This window comes from Gallus gallus, chromosome 1, assembly GCF_016699485.2.
Source record: "Gallus gallus isolate bGalGal1 chromosome 1, bGalGal1.mat.broiler.GRCg7b, whole genome shotgun sequence".
Classification (NCBI taxonomy): Eukaryota; Metazoa; Chordata; class Aves; order Galliformes; family Phasianidae; genus Gallus; species Gallus gallus.
The window spans coordinates 4460988-4483891 of record NC_052532.1 but is presented as its reverse complement, the minus strand read 5'-3'; the positions used below and the strand labels follow the sequence as shown (position 1 = coordinate 4483891).

General features: G+C 41.7%; 1 protein-coding gene across 1 annotated transcript in view; it reads left to right on the top strand.

Moving 5' to 3' along the window:
* Nucleotides 1-16407, top strand: part of SFMBT2 (Scm like with four mbt domains 2) — a 115702-nt gene extending 99295 nt beyond the window's left edge. The window contains 6 exon segments of the mRNA XM_040654374.2: nt 2020-2195; nt 3714-3733; nt 3735-3887; nt 6132-6380; nt 6525-6653; nt 8665-16407. Of these exon segments, the coding sequence (XP_040510308.1) occupies nt 2020-2195; nt 3714-3733; nt 3735-3887; nt 6132-6380; nt 6525-6653; nt 8665-8805 (868 nt within the window). The 3' untranslated portion in view covers nt 8806-16407.
* Nucleotides 16408-22904: the final 6497 nt, after the last annotated feature.

Genomic DNA, 22904 nt, shown 5'->3' with positions numbered 1-22904 from the left:
TATATTTAAATGCCTGTGGAATTTGTTCTTTTTATATTGGCTATTGCCAAACCTCCTTTAGCTAGCCAGCTGTTTTACAGGGAAGCTGGAGTAACAGTGCTCTCTATCTGGAAGAAGTACTTTTTTTCCATTTCATATCTTCTGTCTGCCAAGGTCTGTCAGGGTGCATGAAGGGTTGGCTAATAAAATAATTTATTCATGCATTCATTCAGGAGAATGAATGGATCCAGCATTGTCTCCATAACTTGGGGTTCTTGTTTGGTGTCTGACACCAAATAGGGTGTCAGAGCCTGGTGCCATGCAGAGATGCTCTTTTAGGTTCTGGAAGAGAGTGTTGTGTTGAGGTGATAAGTTTGGATCAAGTCTTCTGCAACATGAGGATGGCTGAGTTGGGCTGTTTTCAAACCCAAGTTTTATTTGACATGGTTTAGTTAGCATGGTGGTGATGGGTTGATGGTTGGACTAGATAATTTCAGTGGTCTTTTCCCACCTTCATGATTATGTGATTGAGTACCCTCTATATTGCTTTGTCTACCATGGGGTTGAACCCTCTTCTCATATCCCAGTGCTTCCAGAAGGGTTGTTGAGAGGTAGAGCTGGAAGAGTTGGTTTCTCACTTGCTTTGCACAGCTCAGTAAAACCTTCAGAGAGAGGGAATTGGGTCTGGGTATATGCTGTGTATTTTGATTCTCCAGCCACATCTCCTTTGCTTCTCCTTCTGCTCCTCTTTCATATTTGACTATCAGGAGCTGCTTTCCTACTAGTGAACTGTAGATCTTAGTACATTCACAAATCCTTTGTCTTGTTTTTCCTTATGCATTCCAAACCAGTAATCTGTGTCTTTCACTCTCTCTCCCTCTTTCTGTTTTGTGTGTGTTACTTTTTTCTCTTCTAAAGCACATTTATAATGCCTAAGCACCAGGCGTTTGCATGATTGTCTCGTGTTGCTCTTCTCAGGATGCATAAGAGATGTTTTAAAAGCCTTATCTCACACTTTACAATAGGTCGGTGCTGCTGTTCAATAAATTATGGGGATAATTGGTTTTTCAGAGTTCACATCTACAGTGTATTACACAGGGATGTAACTGTATCTTTCTTAGCCATCTATTGCTCAGAAACACTTCATATAAAACACTGGAATAAATGTTTTAGTAGCACATGGATAACAAATTTCAGGCAAATGTTTCATTGCAGATTTCTGCTCTAAGCGTTCCCTGTAGGAATCACTGGTTTTAGGGCCTGTTCTCATAGCCCTATTAAACCACTCAGTAGACTCCTTATTAGTTCCTCAGGTTGTGTGCTACCCAGATCTCATAGCAGTGAAGTCATCTGGTCTCCATATGGCAGGCAATCCAGTTTTACCCTGATACTTCTACACTGTGTATGTATTCAGTGACTGAAGTTGGCATAACAAAAACGTGAGCGTGTTGCGGTATGAAACATGAGACAAGAACTGCTTTGAGAAAGATAGCAATAGAGAAGACAAAAGATAGAGTGGAGAATATAGTGGGGTGGAGAAAATGCAGCCTAAATACAAGGTCGTGACCAGGATGTTCTGCAAGGCATATACTCTTCTCTCAGGTCCGTATGTGAGAAGAGACTACACCTGTCTCTTCAGTACTTTGCATCAGCTCAAAGGATAAGTATGATTTCCTGTATTATATCCACACCAAGTCGATATGAACTTTTTTGTCTTTTGCCATATCGGCAGTTTGCACATGCATTTGTCTCCAAACTATGTCCTTGCCTCAGCTTCTAGGATCATTCTGCCCTTCTTTTCTATTTTCAAGTCTTCTATGACCATTCTACCCTACTTTTCATTTTTCAAGTCAATCTGAAGTAGAGTCATGTAGGCAAGCAGAATTTCTTGCCTTGCTATTCTGCCTGCCTGCCCAAGAGACACACTCCCCCAAAAGCTGTTAAGGTAGGTATCTCCCTAAAAGAGGGCAGAGTCTGTTGTGTAGCATCAAAGGACAACACTTGATTGGTAACACTGGATCTCCTTGTACTCATTTCTAGGTACAGAGGGAAGACATACAGGGCGACTGTTAAGATTGTGCGAACGTCGGATCAGGTAGCGGATTTCTGCAGAAGAGTCTGTGCAAAGTTGGAGTGCTGTCCCAATTTGTTCAGTCCTGTGCTGGTGGCGGAAGTCTGCCCAGAGAACTGCTCCATTCATACTAAAACCAAGTACAGTGAGTACTGACTGCAAGGCTTGTTGCCAGCCAGGATGCTATGTGTGAGCTAGTTATGAAGAGTTGTGTAATACATTACTATTGAGTGGGACTCACCTCTTGTAGGTAGAGTAGGTACAGTACTTACAGAGTAGTTGCTTGGTTCTGACCAAATCCTTGTGGGCTTCTTTGGTATTCTGTACAAATAAAGAGGCATCTTCAGAAAACGGCCCATTTCACTCCATCCTAATATATCTCTGTGAAACTCACTGCTCTTTGGAAGCATTGACTTCTCTTTGTATGTAAAGTTAATATAAGAAGCATAGAAGGAACCTGCAGTGGCCAGCTGAGATTTAAACTGCTATATCTGAGACACTTTGTTTAGGTTAGATGAATCCTGTCCTGCTCATTGAAGAGTTTCCAGCATACATACCAGCGCAGTATGGTGGTGCTGATATAGCATCAACTGTCTGTGTTCAGGGTTTGTAAAATTGTTCCTACCTATTCAGGAAGGCTGAAGTTAAGCATATGTCTAGTGCTTTTTAATGTCAGTGTTACCTTTACTGCTGGTCAGCATTACTGCTACAATTGGATTTTATGTCAGGAAAATGGAAGTGGGCACTGTCTTTCTATCACAAAAGTTGCAAAAAAAAAAAAACAACTCAAAAAACCCAGTATGATTGATTTAAACTGATTTGCTTCTGTTTGGTGCCAGGATAGAAGGACAAACATGCTGAGGAAGATTTATATGACTGAATATGAGTTTCTGTGGAATTCTATATCTGAGCTGGACACCTAGCTCCCATTGGTAGCAAATGGAGAACTGGAGGAGTACAGCTGGGGAATCTACAGCTGTGGTTATCTTATCCCGGAGCTGATGCTTATATTTGGACAGATGAAAGATGCCCTGAACTTTGTCCCTGTTGTGAAAAACTCAGTTCAGTTACAAACTTTGACAATAGGTGCCAGTCCACATTTCCCAGGACACCCTACTTGTCAGCACCAGAGGATGCTGTGGAGCATGTCAAAAAGAACATGATCCAAGGCACTAATGTAAGGCCAGGAGACTTTCATATTCTTATAATTTCATCTTGGGCCAAAATACTCAAAATTAGAGAACAAAAGCAAAACATATTCCTTTGTGCATCAAAGAAACATGCATAATTCAGGTTACCTGGCCCACTGAAAGCATTGGCAACTGAAAGTGTGTCTTAACTCATGCAGAAGGGCATTGGATCAAATCTGAAGCATGCTGTCCTCTCATTTCAACTTGATCTAAGTGCAGAGTGTGGGGTTAAATTGTGAACTCATCACTCATCACCAATAAAAATGTATACATAAAGTTGTAACACTTTGCACTAGTCCATAATGGTATCTTTTATTTATACTGGACATTTTTTTTCCAAATAAAGGTATTTTAGAGTTCCTTATAAAAGTGCACCTAGAGTGTAACACTGAATCAGTAGCAAAAAGCAAGCTGAAGTTCCCTTCTCTTGATGGTTAAAGTTTTTAATGAGCGTTTTGCTTTCCTACCTCCAGCTTATTATTATGGAAAGAGGAAAAAAAATCATTAAGCCACCAATTGGGGAAAATAATAACATGAAAAGTGGACATGTCAAGCCAGCCAGACGCAGAAAAAGGCGGAAATCCATCTTCGTGCAGAAGAAAAGAAGGTCATCAGCTGTTGATTTGAATGCTGCAGGCTCTGCAGAGGTATGCATTACACTGGGAAAAGTCAGCAAATGCTCTTGGTGCCTTCCCCTCTGTCTTCGTCTCCTTTCTGAGGGACTTCTCAGCAAACCCCAACACTTCTTTCTCTCATTTAGGAAACCCCCCTCACCACCTTCTGCTTCTAACTTCAAATTGGTTATACTGGGACACTTTAGGGACTTGCACCCTTGACCATTCTAGAATTAGAAGATACTGTTTTTCTTTCCGTGTTCCTAAGGTTTGCTAGCTGTTGTACTGTCTAATACTGTATCTTCGTTTTCTTTTGCTTCCTTATAGCCCTGTGGGCAGACAGATGAGCCTGTTTGGTGCTTTGTGCAGCATCTAAGATTTCAAAATATTCTAGTAAATAATAATAACTCTTGGGCATCATGGTTTCAAGGGCTTTTAATTTTTCATTAACCCTCTGTAGTATTTTTGGTTCACAGCAGAAGTGTTAGCAGCCTTAGAAATCAAGTAAATGGTTTGTGTCCCAAATACGTGGTATCTGAGGCCTCAGTCTTTTCAGGATGCAGTGTGATACAGGATCCTCAATTTTGCAGTGATTTGTGTCCAACTGAAGCTTGTAGCCATCGTGGTTAAATACCTTCTGTGTGAACCCTTTTCCAAGTGGTTTTCTTGTGACAGTAATGACAAAACACGTGTTTTCTTTCCATTTCTCAGCTGAGCACCATTTATTGTTGCTTCATGCAGTGAGAAAGCAAACTGATTTAGTTGAGTTCCCTCTAATTCATCTGGAGGGGAGCAGCTTCTTAAGCCACTGTCACTTGATGGCTTGCGTCTTCATGACTCAGTCCTCCTTTAGGTGTGGTTTAGCATTATTTCCTTAAATTATACTGCCTGAAAGGAATTTAAACTGAAATAAACACATTTTGAGCTGAAATCAACCATTAGCCAATTTCAACCAAAATAACTGATTTGGGCTAAAGTGGTTATTTCAGCTAAGACCTATGCATATACCTTGGATGCACGCTCACGCCTCATTCAAAGCTAAGATATCAAAGCCATTTTGGCTACTTATGTATAAAGTTCAAGATATGCAGTTTCCATCAGTTGATTTATATTTGCAAGCTCTGTGTTATAGAAATCCCAAGAATTTAGTGTGGTTTCCTTTACCTGGAAATTTGCACCACTCTGTCCGTACTTAATTGTTGGGCTGAAAGCAGGAAATCTAAGGGAAGTCGTTTGTACTGACTTATACAGAAATGCCAGCTGAGCAATACATCCTATGCATTGGTGCATCTAGATATTTTAAAAAGACACCAGCATTTCCTTCCATTTAGTACAAGTGACTATTGTCAGCCATTTGAAGTCAGGTGAAATGTTGAAGTAAGGTAAAATTTTCAACTCCCCTGTTTATTGCTGGGGAGTTGGAGTAGATGTACTTCAAGGGTCCCTTCCGACTCAAGTGATTCTATGATTCTATGATTCTTTGAAAGCCTATTTAAGATTTTGCTTCATTTCAAGCAGCCCGTGTTTTGCTTTATGCTTTAAGTACTTTCCATTTCCCCTTCTCGTGCACATCTGCAGTGCCGTAAGGTTTGAGATGCCAACACAGCAGAGGAATATTTCGTGCCAAATGAGTTATTACCATTGACCTTCTGTTAGAAACAAAGAAAGAACTTGTTCACCAGCTATTTTTCAATTCTACATTTTGTTATGAATCTAAATTGAGGGTTAATCAACTTGGCACTGTAATGAAAATGAGATATTTGGTTAAAGTAAATGTTACTCTAGGCCACCATAGAAACACAAGTCTTATGGGGAGCAGCTGAGGGAACTGGGATTGTTCAGGGGAGACCTTATTGCTCTCTACAACTGCCTGAAAGGAGGAGGTTGTAGCAAGGTGGTGGTTGGCTTCTTCTCACAGGAACTGATAGGATGAGAGGGAATTGCCTTAAATTGCAACAGGGAAGGTTTGGTTGGATATTAGGAAGAGTTTCTTCTCAGAAGGAGTTGTGATGCCTTGGAACAGGCTGCCTGGGGAGGTCATGGAGTCACCATCCCTGGAGGTGTTCAAGAAAAGAGTAGATGTGGCACTGAGGGACATGGTTTAGTGTTATGACTGTAATGGATTGATGGCTGGATGAGGTGACCTTAGAGTTCTTATCAGCCTTAATGGTTCTGTGATTCTATGGCGTGGGCCTGCAGTTTGTCCTGGTGTCTCTTGATCTGCTGCTGTATCAATCTCTGAGCCGAGGTGCCCTTTTCCTGCTGGTCTTTGTGCAGGAGAGTGAAGAAGACGAGCCAGATGCAGTTGAGGATGAGACGGGAAGTGAGGAGACGAGCTCAGAGCTCCGTGATGATCAGACGGATACCTCCTCTGCTGAGGTCCCCTCTGCTAGGCCCCGGCGAGCGGTTACCTTGCGCAGCAGCACTGAGTCAGACAGACCTCCTCCTATGGAGAGGGCCCGGCGGAGCCGCCGGCCACAACCCATCTCCTGCAGTGAGGTGGAGAAGTCACCACAGGTCAAGGAAGTGAGTATGACACCTGGATACCAGTGTTTTCCCTACACTGCCCTTCAGTGCCTAGCCTCCCTCATCTGAGGAGGGTATCCCTACTGTGCAGCTGCATGGTTTTCCACACTATGTGGCTTTCTTTAAGATAACTGTTTTTTGTAGGAAGTTAAGCATGAAGAAGAAGAGAAGCTCATCCTGGACAGTAATCCATTGGAGTGGACTGTGACTGATGTTGTGAGGTTTATTAAACTGACTGACTGTGCACCCCTTGCCAAAATATTTCAGGAGCAGGTAGAGACCTTCACGTAACTCTTTTTTTTGTGCCTGTTGTGCTTATTCACATTAAAAATAAATAAATAGTAAATAAAGCAACACGTATTGCTAGCCTTGGACTCGGGGCTTCCTTGAAGAGCTTGTAAGCAAATTTTGGATCCCCTGAGGCCAAGCTATGGCAAACAGCTGGACAAGGCATGAATACCCTCAGAAACTCAAGTCATAGCCTTGTCAGGTACTTAGAGAGAGCAGAAATCCACTCTTCATCCCCTAGTCAACATCCTTGTCAAAAGCACAAGGTTTACACCCTTCATGCCTGTGGTTCTGTGGCAAGACCCACAGCATAATTCCAGTGTTGCATAGACACCCTGGTGTACCACCAGATAGTGGTTAGTTGTTATACAGCTAGCTATCTCTCCTAGCCCCTTAGGTTCCACCTTGTTTTAAAATATTGGCCTGCAGAGTAGGAAGTTGCCAGCTGAACCCCAAATTGGCTGCATGAATTTTGGTGCCAATACCTGGATGCTCCAAGCGTGTAGACACTTCCCATCTGCATCCCTTGAAAGATCTGGCAGGCAGGCCCTTTGGTGACCAAATTTTAGGAGATGCCAGGCATCTCAGATTAAATAGATAAGTTTGCGGGAATAGAAGCCAATGTCCTCATCTAAAGTTAGTGAACATGTAAAATTTATATAGAAACAGACATTCCTTGGCTAATAAGTAACAGCCTCTGCTAAAAGTAAAAGCAGCTCTAGGAAATCATAGCTAGAAAGAAGCAAGTGTGGTTAATTAGTCCATAGCCCTTGGTTGTATGATTAACTGCATATTTTATTATCTCTGATTCTTCACTGTGAATAGCTCTGTTCCAGAATACAATAGGTTTGATGGGAAGAAATTGAAGTGTGTGTAGAGCAAGGCTGAAACGCTCTCATAACAAGATCCTGTAGTTGCTGCACTGCAGCATGCTACAGCCATTTGTTAATCAGCCTGGAATAACTCCAAGGTTTGAAAGCCAACCCTGTCCCTCCTGTGCCATAGAGTTTTATGGTAACCATAATCAAACACAGATGACTGCAGATTTTCCTTGCTATTTGCTGTTCCATTAAATTATACCATCAAGCTGTGGTGTAGGGAGGACCTGAGCAATGGTCAGTCCTGATCAAAGCAGTGTATAAGGTGCCTAAATCCTCCCTGTGTTTAGCACTACCTAATCAGGGCTTTCCTGGGGAGCTTATGTTGCCTGTGAGTTACTGTACTTTTTCTGCATTTCCAATCTGATCTTCCCTAAGGGTTAAAAAGCAGTTTTGTAGCCCAGTCATCTGCTTCCTAGTCCATTAAAGAATAAAGAGGACTCGAGCACTTAATTAAAGAAGGATCATAAAGCTAACAGAAGTCCCTAATAAAATGTCTTTGGTCTGGAGCAGTAGTTCAGAGCATTTGGTGCATGAGTACGCCTGAAGGAGGGACATGACCTCCAGAGCACCCTTCACTACTCTGAGATTCTGTGATGTTAGAGTTGGCAAGAGCTGGAGATCCAGGTCCATTCTTCTTGGTTGTTCAGCAGATTATGGTAAACAGGGCAGATCCTGGGTGGCTCAGGGAATTTGGCTTGGAATAAGGCAGACATAAACCTGTGCTGAACGAAAGAGAGGAAGAAAGGGTCTTGTCTCGTGCTGTGATGCTGACTTAAGTTTTTCTGTTCAGCTCTGCAGCCTTGTCCTTGTTTCATTTCCTCAGCCACAGAATGGAGTTTGTCTGATCTCTGTAGTCCTCTGCAGTTTCTTTAGAAGGTGATCTGCTAGACTTTCCTTATATGATGAATGAGAGCCTGAGAGGTCACAATAGATAACTTCCAAAGAGACGTCAGGTATTCCACAAAAAGGAGATGAGCTGCATTGAAGTGTAAGAATAGGGCAGAGAACAAAATTGTCTTTAGTTTTGAGGGCAGACTTCTTTCTTGTTTCTCAAAACCTCTCTGCCCTCGAGAGTCCACAGACAAAACCATTATCACTGTGTTTTTCTTCCTCAGGACATTGATGGCCAAGCCCTTCTGTTGCTGACACTGCCCACGGTGCAAGAATGCATGGAGCTGAAGCTTGGTCCAGCCATCAAACTGTGCCATCAGATCGAGAGAGTAAAAGTTGCGTTCTATGCACAATACGCCAACTGACTGCACTTCTCTGTTTCTTTCTGTTCACCTTCTTGTTCCCTGTGTTTTTTAACATTGAAACTTGTTCAAGTTTTTTTCCTCTCCCTCTTTTCTTTTCTAAAAAAAAAAAAAAAACCAACCAAACAAAAAAAACCACATGGATTTGGAAGCACTGGGAATTAATCTATAGGGGGAAAAAAAATACAACAAAAAATCTATCAACAAACTGAACTAACTGTTCAGTAGTTGTAAAGCACAGTGAAAGATAGCTGGTATCTCTCCTCATGAGCCTCGCCAACATATTTTGATGCAGTGCAAGGCCAGCATGGATCAGATGGATTGTCGTCCTTTAAAGCAAAGCTACCTATGGCAGACACGTTTCCATGGTGAATAGTTGGACGTTTTCAGTAATGACGGTTTTTCTTCATCAATTTCTGACATGAACAGTCCTTTTAGCTAACTCTGACACACTTCTTTCATATTGAAATGGAAGTGAGAATTTGTAACATTACCTGGGCTTTGCTGCAAGTTTGGTCTTAGTGATCATTGGGCTTTTTTTCACCTCCTCTCCAGTCATACAAAAGGAAGAAGTGTTATACCAGTCATGTGCTATTTGTTATTACTGAGTGAGTTATAAAGCGGGACTCAACCCACCTCCTCTGAATGGTATCACACAAAGCTGCAGCAAATTGACAAGGCTGCACCAAGCCCTTAGGCATAGTAATGCTTTCTGAGCCATGGTGGCTGTGTACAGTGAGCTGAATGTCTCGCTGATGGGATCTCTGCAGTACTGCATTCATGTGAAGGACCATACATGAAATTCCCCAAAGTCAAGGCTATCCAGTTATATTTAGGTCACTAAATATAGGACGGACTTTGCAACCCAAGGGGTGAAAAAAATAGGGGGAGGGAAGTCCAGATTTAATGGCAAGACCATTCAGCACACACTGATTTAACTTGCACCTTTGTCAGTCTGGTTACTAGGTGGGAATAAAAATCATCAACATTTCCAGGCTTTGTACACCATGGTGCTTTAGTCCAACTGACCCGTCCAACCCAGTGCACCTTCTGTCACCAATCTCTATATAAAGCTCCCACATTGTCCCAGTAGCAGCCTGGCCAGTGAAACTGGGGGCTTGCTTTGTGCCAAGTAGGGTGAGCACCAGAGAGAGTGAAGAAGTAGGACAGACATCTTGGTTTTGCCTCAACTGTACATACAGGATGAGTATTTTCCATTTACTTTACAGGGATAGATGGCCCTGTGAGTGCCACATGTTGACCTCAGCAGTGGTTGGTGGCATCACACTGGTGTAAAATTCTTCTGAAAGCAAGAACCAAATTGGTTCTGCAGACCAAGTCTGCTCTGACTTCAGGTGCAGGTGAATTCTTCCCTCAAAAAGTGAATGGGATAGTTTGTGCTGATTTCATCAGAAACCACTGACTTCAGCACTTCTCTCTGCAAACTGGAAACAGACCCCAGTTCCCTGGTCCCAGGGAATCCAGCCTAGAAATTTAATACAAGTACATCACAGTGTTGCTATGCCAAAGCCTACTCAGCTAAGACCTCTTCAAAAATAAATGTCATTTCTAACTCTAAATCTGAAGGCATTTCTTAGGGCCAGATAACCCCCATCTCAAACAATTAACATATGGTGACAGCAGACTTGTATCACATGATCCTGCAGGCCTCAGTGTGCTCAGGAGAGCCTACTGACCGACACCAGGCTATAGCTGCTGCTTTCTCCTTCATCAGTTTCCTCCTTAAAATCTTCGGTTTAAAGGTGGAAAGCCTCAGAAATAGAGATTCTGAACTATGTCTAGATTTGCTCCAGGGCATGGATTAGGTAAGAAGTATGGCTATGCATCGTGAGGACATTCTAGTCCATCTTTAAGGGGGATTCCTGATTTGCCACTGAGGAGTGTGATGGGTGCAATCTGGGACAATTCTTTCCAGCTCCTGAGACTTCACAGAAAATTTTCTACTGAAGATCTTGTTCAAGTTTTAATCAAATGTAGGAACACATAATCATTGCTGTGCCAAAATGTTTCCTTTTGTTTCTAAGAAGTCTAGGAATAGGGTTCCGTGGTATTGCAGACATTCAAAAACTTGGCTTCAGACTGGATTTCCTTCTGACAATAGCAGTGAACTCTGTCCGTGCAACTACTTTGATGACTACTTTGGATTCCTCTAAATATGCCCTAAAAACATTGCACCACTTTTCATCTCTGAATACAAAAGGATTTTGCCCAGCAAGAAGAGAGTAGAATCATAGAATTGTTAAGGTTGGAAAAGACCTCCAAGGTCATCTAGTCCAACCATCCAGCTACCACCAATATTGCCCACTAAACCATGTCCTTAAGTACCGCATTTCTTGAACACCTCCATGGACGGTGACTCCACCACCTGCCCAGGCAACCTGTTCCAGAGCCCAATCAGTCATTTGAAGAAGAAATTTTTCCTAATATCCAACCTGAATGCTTCTCCCAGCTCCACACTGCTTCAGCTCAGTCACACATCTGCCAGCATAGGATAGCCTCCAGAAGTCCGCTGCCAGAAGAACCAGCAAGGATGTTTCAAAGAAAGAAAGTGTTCACAAAGCAACATCCTAGCACCAGTCCTTTACTTACTGTGTCCACCTTCTGAGCATCCTTTGCTGCTGTAATGTCCCTTGGACTTTGTGGCCGCAGGGACTTGTTGAAGACATTTAATTCTTGCAGGGATACATTGAAAAAAGAATCAGGCTTTTTCCATCAACTTTGTAACTGTAGATTTTCCGATGGCAGCTAGCTATTGTGGAGGCTGGGTCAGGGAGCGGCCTGTCCTAGTGTTGGCCAGGCTGGGGATGGGTAGAGCATTGAACCCAGCACATGGGAGTCTTTACTGATTTTTCAGGGAAGTTAAATTGTATTTTAAACTCACCTATTAAGCAAAAACAATCAACAAAAAAGTTTAATTTTAGCTAACGCCGCCTCTTTTATTTCCTCGGGATTTTTGCTTCTCACCATTTGTCTTTCAGTCTAATATTCTTCAGTGTCCTCTCATTTATCTCTGTCTATCCTGTTGGAGAAGATGATAGCTTGAAATCTCGAGCCTAAAATTACCTTGCATTGAATGGGTGGTAGATGCTTTATTGCGTTGTTGTTGTTTTTTTTTTTTTTTTTTTTTTTTTAAGTATGCAGAATGGAAAGAAAAAGAGAATTGGGCTACTGTTGTCTGTTGAATTGATTGCCTCCCAGAGAAGCTGGAGCCAGACCTCGTAGTTTCTTAAACAAGTAGAAGGTGGGCTCCTCACACTTCAATTGAACAGTATACCCAGATTGTCACTTGAAGCTTGAGCAGAGATCAGAAAGAAGTGTGTACTCTTTCCTGCACTTCATTTAAATTCCTGAAAATTAGCCAGGGTTTGGAGTAATTTATTTCAAAAGAGCAATCTTGTTAGGATAAAATGACACTTAACTTTGCTATGTAGAAGCACTTTTGCATGACAGTCAGAAGACCTGGGGGACTCCACACTCTTTGACTGACTGACCATCGACCATCTCTGGATCAAGCCTTTCTGTATCCAGTCAGGTGATTTTAAATCTCCCTTACCTAATTCTAGTTACTCTTCAATATTGTAAGCAAGTACAGCATCTGGTACTAAGCACTGCAATGTTAGCATTTATATAAAGGGGGTAGATGATTGAAGACACGTGACATAGAGATTTCTGTATTTATGACTCCTCCCTCTTTTATTTCATTTTGTCCATGCCAATTTCCACGTGACCATGTTTGATTTCCAAGTGGCATTTTTAACTAAAACAGTCTTTTAATGTGGTGACTTAGATTTTTTTTTTTATTTTTTAACAATGGAGGTGCTTTTGGCCCTTCGTAGATTCTGGGTCTAATTCAGAGCTGATGCAACTTCATAGATATACTGGTGACACTGATGAAGGCACGTCTTCTCATTCTGAATTTAATACACGGGGCTGAAGTTTATCACATTACCAGTTAAAGTGATGAATTCATGGGTTACCCAAGGCCATTACCGAGGGCTGAGGAGCAACCCTGCAGTTGCTTTGGACTGTTGGATGGTGAATTTCAGCACATTCACACTGACTACCTTTCTTCTACAAGAAAGGTGAGCAGGCACCTCTTGTTGGTCGCTCTTCAGGCATAGGACTAAGGATGGACATTTCTGGAGCCTTTGTGCTCTGGAACACAAGTAAAGAGTAGGAGGGTGTGGTACCTGCCCATCTCCATTTGGCTTCTTTTGAGCTTGAGCTGGATCAGGTTTATAAGAGTTCTTGAGCCCTTTCCAACCCCATCAGCATTTACCTTGGACAGAATCTTACCAGTCTTCAGTTCTACCCTGGTCTCTGAGGTTGGATTAAAGCAGTAACTTACAGGAATGTCTATGACTCCCAGCTGGTAGACCTGCTTACTTGCTGCTGTCATGGATGCTCCTCTCCCACCTCAAAGGAAGATGATCTCTTTGATTTCAGAGCTCTTCTTCCCTTTCCAGATTGAAAACACAGCTGCATCCACACCCCCGTTCTTTACTCAGTGCTAGTATGACTGAACCCTGTCTGTTTCTACCTCTCAAAGGTATGTTGGCTTCAACTCTGAGAAGGGTTTCAAGATCTCCAGCTCCACCATGTTAGCCATATGCAATAGATCTCAAGAATTTGGTTTTGCAGGGTGCAGAAAACATAGAAATGCAGTGTTGATTTCTAAAATCAGGGCAAGTGCTTACACACCCCATCCTTGATGAAGCATCTAGCAGATTCATGTCCTAGTGGAAGTGGCCCGATCCACATTTACGAAGGTATTTGAGTGTCTGATAGGATGTACAAAGTTTCTCAGTAAAAGATGCGTAATGCCTGTTAAGATTTCACCCTGGCTTAACAGCTGATCTGCCTTAAACTGGAATGTTGCCATTCCTTGGCTTTAACTTGTAAGCTTTTGCTGTCCATAGATGTGGACTGAAGCAAACACCATCTCAGCTCTCCGAACTCCAACCAGACACCATTGAGTTGCCATAATCAATCATTGATCGCCTGTGCCCTGATCATATTGGGGCACAAAATGGATTTTGATGGAGCTGCAGTGTAATTGCAGTGCTTTTTAGAAGCTCAGTACCGTCAAGGTATTGCAAATGATTTTTGTTTTTCTGGTGCACGGTGTCTGGAAGAATAATGCAGCTCATACTGTTCCTCGTAATTCACAATTCAAGTGCCAAAAGAGAAGAACGTGCTGCAACTGAACACCATTAAAACCAGCTTTATTACTTGTGGATAATTATAGTCTCAAGGGCTCCATTTTGGTGCTAGAATATGCCATGCTGTATTTTCCATTTCTTGGAACTATGAAGCTGATTCCTCTCTTCAGGAAATATTTTCTGTAATCAAAAACATCTTAAACATTAGGATTGTATGGTTGTTCCTTTTTTTCTCATTCTTTGATTCAGATACACTCAAGAAATGAATTCCCTTCCCTCAGTCTTGTGAGTTTTTGAGATCTTTTGTACAGTATATATGCATATGTATATTTAAAAACTCTTTACAAATTTCAGTGCATGCCTGTTTTTTCCCTTAATAATATTTTGTCATATCAGCTGACCTATGATTGAGGGAATCTGTTACTCAGGATTTGATCCAGAAACGACCGAGGTTAGTGGAAGTGTCCTCACACATGTGGGCTTTGGGACAGGGTCTTCATCAAATTCTTCCACTTAGAAGTCAAAAAGTGTGCAGTTAATTAATACAAAATTGAAAATCCACCCTCCTCCAGCAGGCAGATATCCTACTGAAATCTGACGGACTTAATTATTAGAGGACTCATGTCCTTAGGTACTCAAGAACTCCAAAAGAAAGGAGCAGAAGCATTTAATGTTCTCATTTATTATTTGGTACAATACTCCAGCAGCAAGTGCAAATGATCTTAATGTCTGCGTTTAGAATATGAGTCAGTCATCAAAGAATGAGAGTTTTACAGCCCAGTAGTCCTTTAAATGTCATCTGTCCTGGAGGAGAATGATTTTACAATGATTTGGTGCCGTGCACTGGAATTCTCTTGCAGAAGACAGATGAACTGCACAAAAACATATTGGGTCATCGTTTTAAGTACACATGCCCTTTTAATTGCTTTAGTCTTTCATGGGAAAAAGGTTTTCATGTTGCTGGTTTAAGACTCCCACTTCTGTAATGGTTCGTGGCACAGCATACTAGTGGAGTACATTTGCATCTGTTGTCACACTTTGTGTGAGTGTGGAGGTGTTTGTGGACAAGCAGATACTTCAGATAGGACAAGGAGATCTCATTTCAGTACCTTGTTGAAGGAGTCCTCTGTGGAGCCTGGAGGGCATGTGCTCCCCAGAGCACATCATGGACAGGACATGTTTCGAGCAGTGCTGTTGTTGCGTGGCCATGTTGCCCAAGTAGTCTAATGCAGCAAGACAGTTGCATCCTACCCACAGATATTCCTGACCTTGATAACTACCCAAGCTAGATGTACGAGTGGGCAGGGAGGGTTTTCAGGGAAGAAGAGAGGGTTGGAGTTCTGCGTTTGAGGGTCTTCTCATGTGAGGGAAGGGCAGCTGTGGTCTATCAGTGTAAATTCCTCAAGACATCTCTGTCTTGCTCATAGTAAATAAAGATGCTCTGAGCCCCTGCAGGGGCCAGGTGAGAGGAAGGAAAGAAGCAGGCAGTATATTCACATCTAGAAAGCTGGAAGTTTTCTTTCTTGTTTTGCTGATGGAGATGAAGGGATTTGGCCCTGATGGGTGGATAGGGGAACAGTAGGGAAGATCTCCTGGTTTCTGGAGGCAACTTTTGGACTGCCAAGGGAAATGTCAGGGACCTAAACTTGAGCTCTCTCCCATAGAAACAGGTGATACTGCCTTAAGCTCAGATTGTGGATCTACAATATGCTGTTGTGCATTACGATGTGAGAAGACAAAAATCAGCATTCCCAAGTCACCAGTCTGCTTGTTGCTGCTTCAGTCTCACTGAAGTTTATGACCGTTATATCTGCTTAAAAATGTATACAGGGATATAATGTACAGGCAGGCATTCACTGTGATACGGTCCAAAAGTGGTGAAAGATCTCAACTGCAGGCTTTGAAAGGAGTTGTGTCTTCTCTTGTGCCAGTGTGAGGCAAGGCAAACACTCAGACCCACCTGACACTTATGGAACAGCAGAAATGAGCTCAATAACCAACAGCCGTGGTCCATTCGTGGTGATGCACGCTGGAAATCTGAATTGTTTTGCATTCCAGTTTGTATGGAAGATTTGATTCAAACAATGTATATATAATCCCTTTGGTGTGTTACAAATATATATGTGTGTGTGTATATATATGTATATACATGTGTGCGTGTGTATATATGTATGTGTATATGTATATACATATAAACCAATCAATGCTGGTGTTTTTACTTTTTAAAGTTCATGGGGCAAAGGGCATGTTGTTAGTTTGCTGTAAGATTCTATTCTGTATATATGTTTTCATGTAAATAAGTGAAAATCTATATTCAGAGTTATATTTTAATTTTTATTCAAAATGAAATAAATCCCCTTTTTACTTGAGCAATTGTAAGCTACGTTGTTAATAAAGTAACAATAAATCACATTTCTCTCAAGGTTGGTATTTTATTTCACTGGACAGTAAGGATTGTGTTTTGATGTATTTGATGTATTTGTTCTTCCTGAGGAGGTAAGGTGAGAAAACCATCTCTTGGCTTTGCTGCCAGTAGATTTGTTTTGAGTGACCCCATGCACTTTCCAGGAAGGGACAGTCAGGACTTGCCCTTTGCAGAGTTCGACACTTAAAGACACATCTAGGGGATTCCCTTTGTAGTCTCTAGAGAGAAATGCCAGCAGTATGACTTCTGCTGGCCAAATCGAGTTGCCCGAAGGAGATGCCTTTTGTCATTGCCTTTGGATGGAATCTTCATTTAGGTGAATACCAAAGAGGAAGAACCTAAGCCAGGAACCAGTCTCTGCAGATGGTCATAACCAGATGCCAGCTGTGGACCCTCAGAATGCCATGCTCTTGCAACAGTATGGAATCCAGGCAGCATGCTTCCCATCCAGGCAGAGGTGTGCATCAACCTCCATGGGCTCTTCACTCCCCAGCCTTGACAAATGTGTTGACTTCATTCCTGCCCTTGATGAACCCCTTCACGTCCAGGTGGAGGCCCAGTTCAGCCTCTCTGGTTCATCTTTTCACAGCTGCCAAACTGTAGCATTTGTTTGTAGGGTTTGGGTTTACATACCTGCAAATTCTCCCCAGTAGCAGGAGAACATGAAACAAGAAAAATGGTGGGTTGGTAAAGTAACACCAGGGTGGCCTTTAGAGATGTTTTAGGAGAACAACAGGGAGAAGGGTGGAAGAAGGGAGTAAAGGTAATATGAGCAACAGTCAAAGGAGTATGGAGTAAGAGAGGTGCTGATGGTGGCTGGACAAGACTTACAGCCAGGCCACAGCCCAAAATGCAGAAATGCAGTAATCACAACTTCTTAAGCTGCACAGCAGTTCTTGAACGTGGGAGCAGCCATCCTGTAGTGCTGGAAGAAAGCTATTTGATGGTCAAAAAGAATCATAGCATCACAGAATCATTAGGGTTGCAGGATACCACTAATGTCATCTGGTCCAACTGTCAACCCATCCCCACCATGCTCACTAACCATGTCCTTCAGTGCCACACCTGCGCAGTTCTTGAACACCTCCAGGGACGGTGACTCCCCCACCTCCATTGGCAGCCTGTTCTGATGTCTCACTGCTCTTTCTGAGAAGAAAACTTTCCTAATTTCCAACTTGAGGTGGGCATGCTTTTCAATATAAAACATATTTCTTACACGTTTGCATCTTACATTGCTGTATGCCTAGGAGGAAGTAAGCATAGGATCTACAAAATTAACCAACAGGGATTTAGATGGCCCTCATTTTGATGTTGCTCAGTGGGTACCATTCAGATGTCTCTCATGGATACAGCAAAAGGAGAGAAACAAAATGTCTCTCTGCATGGGCCACTGTTTCTGTTAGCTCATCAAAACTAACCATTCTTTTTCAGGCAAAAATAACAACCATGGACAAGGCTTGGGGTGATTTAGAAAGCAGTGAAACCACAGGAAATTTTTTTACAATGTCACCAAATCTTGAAATAAAAATCCTCCTGTGGAACTCATTATGGTGCTGCACTCACAGTCAGTTCTTAGAGGAGTACAGCACCATAGATAGTCAGAGAAGTGACCTGTCCAAAGAGTCTTAAAAATGAAGTACTGAGCCAGTGGATAGTGATGTGTTTTGACTCACGACCTGCTAGATCACAGATGTCCTCACTGAAAGGTGATGTAGAGAATGAGAAGGATTTATACAGGGAAATAACTCTGAGCCAAATCAGACAGTGACATAAAACTAAAAGAGCAGAAGGTTGGATGTTTTATGATATTCTTCAGAATCCAGGGGTGAAAATAAATCCATATATCTCCCTGCAGCATATTACACAGTCATTTAAAAGTAATGCAAAGGTCAGACCTCAGTTTTTAAATTCTGCCCCATCTTAGGGAAGACATGCTCAGAGCTCTGCAAAGGGCTAATTTTTGAAAAATATAAGACAAAGTGATTTTAGTAAAACACTGGCAATATATTCCAACCGAGTTCCCGAAATTAATTTCCAACACATGAAACACGGTTGTCATATGTGGTTCCCTCAGGAAAAATATCTACCAGCCTTGCTTCTGACCTCATAGGCCAAGATGTTGAAGGCCGGCCTCCATTTTTAGTGTTGCAGTTTTTCATGCACAATTAATTTGGGAAAGATACTTCCCCTGATTTGTGGACGAGATCAAGCATTCAAGGTAAGCAGCAGTGTGAACACCAACGCATAGTTACCTACCCCATAAAAAGCACCCAGAAAATTAAAGTTAAGTTGGATTTCCAGGTCTCTGAGGAAATACCACATTTCTTTTCATATATATACAGAATACAGAATGAATACAAAAATGTAGGTAATTGTTTAATTCCCAGGATTTTTAGACAGGTTTTCAAAACTAATAATAATAATTAATAATAACCATATTGTTGCTGCTACTGCTAATGCTGCGAGCATTGTTATTGCTTTTTTAATTTCAAGATTCATCCCTTTCAGTGAAATTTAATGACGATTCTCCCTCCCTCTTGCTGCTACAATATTTACCTAAGCACGATACACCTCTTGCTACAGTCTGTACTCAATTATCATAAGTTGATTTTATAACTGCATCTCAGCTGAAGATGTAATTACACTGTCTTCTCTAATAAGTCATAAAATCTTAGAAGTAGAGAAAATAGTGCTGCAAGACACCTTGAGGTGTCAGCTTGACTGTTTCCCCTTCACAAGGCAGGAGCAATTAGAGAAATCTTACTTGTATCTGGCATTTGTTTAACTTGACCTCTGGATGGGTGTCAAAATAAGACCTCCAGCAACAAGCAATTCCCCAGCACTTCTACAGCATAAAAAAGAAGTGATGGCATTTGGATGATGAAGTGTAATATTCTCAGGCACAGCTACCACGTTGACGTTGGCATTGAACGGCCATCTCGTTTTGAAAAACTTAATAAGACTGGAGATTAATGTAGCAATTAATAAATGTAAAAGTGGAAAATTCACAGTGAAGAGTGATTAAATTTCAAGCAAACAGCTATGATAATAATTTTCTTCATGAGTGCTTACTTGGGGACATAGAGCATATGATCTGGCAGTTACAACAGATGACGTTACTGCAGGCAGCTTCCCTATAGCATCTAGTGCATCTAGTGATAGCATCATTGTGCTCATCTCTGGATAAGTATCTTTTGGAATAAAGCTTCGTAATGCAAAGCTCCTAGTTTTCACCTAGGCACTTCAATGGCTCTCTTCTCAAAGTCATGCTGCATGAAGGCAGATATGAAGTTGCAAGGGCAGCTGCAAATAGTAGGGTTTGTCCAGCCATGCCTGAAGGTAAGTCAAGCAGGAGCTTCTAGCAGCAACAAATCATGAAGGGTCTTGATCAGCTATTAATCTCAAATGTTTCTGAATCAACTGGACACTCTGCCATGCCTCTTCAGGGCAATATCTGTGATGGACATGGGATTGGCAATGCTTGAGTATGTATTCATTCCAGAAATGATAATTCACTCTGTGGGCTAAAGAGAGAGCTGGAAATGGCCCTTAGTTCCTGCAAGAGCTGCTAGCACTTCGTAATCCTGCTCTGGGTGGAAATGCCAAAGTAATGGCCATTTATTCTGAGGAGAAAAAGATGTCAGCTACTCCCCTGGCTCAGTCTTGCATGAACAGCAGTCTTTTGTTCTCATTTATAATGCCCCAAACACAGCTTGTAACTTAAAAATCCCTTTTTGTGAACATAGGTAAACCTAACAGATTTCATAAGAATCATTGTAAGCTTTTCTTGTAGAAGTGGGATCTGCACATAACAATAGAAAGAGAAGTAAAGAAGAAAGCACTCAGGTCTGAATTCAACAGCAGGAACCTTGACTCCACTCACCACAAAACATAATACATATATTTATTCTAATTTTACTCCTATGAGGTAGTGAAGCCTTCTCATTGTGTATGAATGTGTATGCACTATTTACATTAATTTTCCCTAAATGCCATTTTTTTCACTCTTTAATATACTGGTGGCTCTTGCTCTCACACTCCAAAGCAATACACCTGATAGCTTTATTTTACTGGGGTATTGCTGAGGCCCTGCTGTTTTAGGTGCCAATTGCTCTTGTATGTACAACTGTACTTCCCCACACACGAGGGTAAAGGACCTCATTCTGGTCCTTTTGCTGACAACATATCAGAGTCAATAGATCTTTTCATGCATATCAGCAGGTTGCATAGAATGTACAACCCTTCTCAGCCAAGTGCGCACACAGAGAGTGCAAGGGAGACATTCTCTCCAAGGCAATTTTCATTATCTCCAGCAATACATGAGGACTTTTTCAGGAGATGAAAGTGTTGCTATCACCCTCACAGACTCATCATTGAGATGTGGAGAGCCTGAAGAAGTCAGAAACTGTGTTTCCACTGCTGCAAGGTGAAATCACACATATTGCTAGGGAAGAGCGTGTTGGGTGAGATCACCTCAAAATGCAATGCTCACCTCAGGTTGCATGCAAAAGTTTCATTTTAGTTAATAGTTCAAATGACCATCAAATATCTGAACTGTGGCACTGAGGGACATAGTTAGTGGGCACAATGCTGATGGGTTGATGGGTTGACTAGATGACCTTTGAGGTCTTTTCCAGTTTTGATAATTCTGTGATTCTGTGTTAATCTTTAAGGTGCTCAAGGCCAGTTTGGATGGAGCCCTGAGGAGCCTGAGCTGGTGGGTGGCAAACCTGCCCATGAGCAGAGGCTGGAACTAGATGATCTTTAAGGTCCCTTCCAACCTAAGTAATTCTGTGATTCTATGATTCTATGAATTTAGGAGCTTGGAGCCAGCCAGACTGTCTGGTGTCCCATGGGATAAGCAATTGGAAGGGAAGGAGAGGCATGGAAAGTAGAGAAGAATCTGGAAAGTTAACCACAATCCGCTGAATGCTGCATTCAATGTTAGGGGATAACATTCTCTGTTGTGATTCCTCTGAAACCCAATACAGCATGTTTCAAAGCTTTATTTCTCTTCTGGGAATGGAGCAGCTATTGCACAGGCATCTTGGAATTGTTCTGGGGGAGCTTTTTTTTTTTTTCTTCCTTTTTTTCTTCTTCTTTTCTTCAACTCCTTTAATAAGAAACAGCTTTCTGTTTCAATTTGCAGTTGTTAAGCTCCTGCATCTACGTGTGTGTGCACGTCTCTGTGTGAGATTCTCCAGTCCATTGTGAAACACAAAGCAGAATATCAAGTCTTTGCATTTTCTTAGATCGTTTTTATCTGATATTGAATTAAGTAAAGGGCTTAATGTTCAAAGTGGTGTTTTGGGAGTTACTCGCACAAATTCTGTCATTGGTGTTAATGGGATTTGTGCAGATTGCTTAGAAGATGAGTCCCTTAACATACAATAGGAAAAGACATTCTAAATTGTAACTTATTTCAGACAAACGTATCTTTAATTTTTACTGATAGAGCATTATAGATGTGAAGACAAAGAAGCTTTGCCTGCATTTTTTTGTATGTTAGCATTATTGACAGGCATGTGAAGGCTACTTTGGTTCAGATAATCCAATAGATACTTGCTGAATTTTTAGAAGCTGAGAGAGAGGGTAAAGTTTGTAATAATTATGAAATTTAATGGCATTTCAGAAGACACAGAGCTGGAAAGAAAAGGTTATAAACCATTTCCTAGACACTATGTTACACTGCGGACCCAAAGCTAATGGAAATCTCGGGTTGTGAATAGGTCACCTCAGCCTGCAGCTTCACGGTATTCCCTCGGTAATCTCACAAAGTGATGACCACCCTGGATTTAAGATGTGATTAGGATCAGAAAAGAGCAGCCAAACAGAAGCCTGGTTAATGGTATTTAATTTTAAGGTAATTGGGCAAAGGGTATCTCACCCAACTCCAGACAAGGCTGGAGATAATCACCCCAGGTGTCCAGGACATGAATAGGATGACTGATCCAGTGGAAAACCACGTCCTCTTGGAGCTAGAGGTGTCATTTTAGAGTCTCTCATAGAGTGGTAGACACCTATGTTGAGGCAACAGGTTCAAGTCCATATGGATATCTGCTTATACAATTCCACTGACTGTACCGCTAACCTGTACTAGATGCAATCATAGACATAGACATGCTTGTAAACAGATGGTGGCTTCCATTAACCTTAATGGGACATCCAAGTTCCACATCTCTTTTGTTGTGTCTCTGGAAGAATGCGTGGGGTGATTATCACACAGCTCCAGACAGCTCCCCTAAGATTGATGAGCAGTTTAATGTTAGTTTTCTCACTGCTGAGCTTTCAGTGAATATTTGTGGGCTGTTTCCTTCTTAGATCTTTGTAATTCCTATCTTTTATCCTCTGATCTGGATGATAAAAGTGACATAAGCTATATAAAATACAGTCTTCAGAGTATTAATTTACTGTTTCTAGAAGATTAATCAGAGAATACCTCTTACACTCATAGATCAGTATTAGCAAGACATAATATTATTCAACAGTACCTC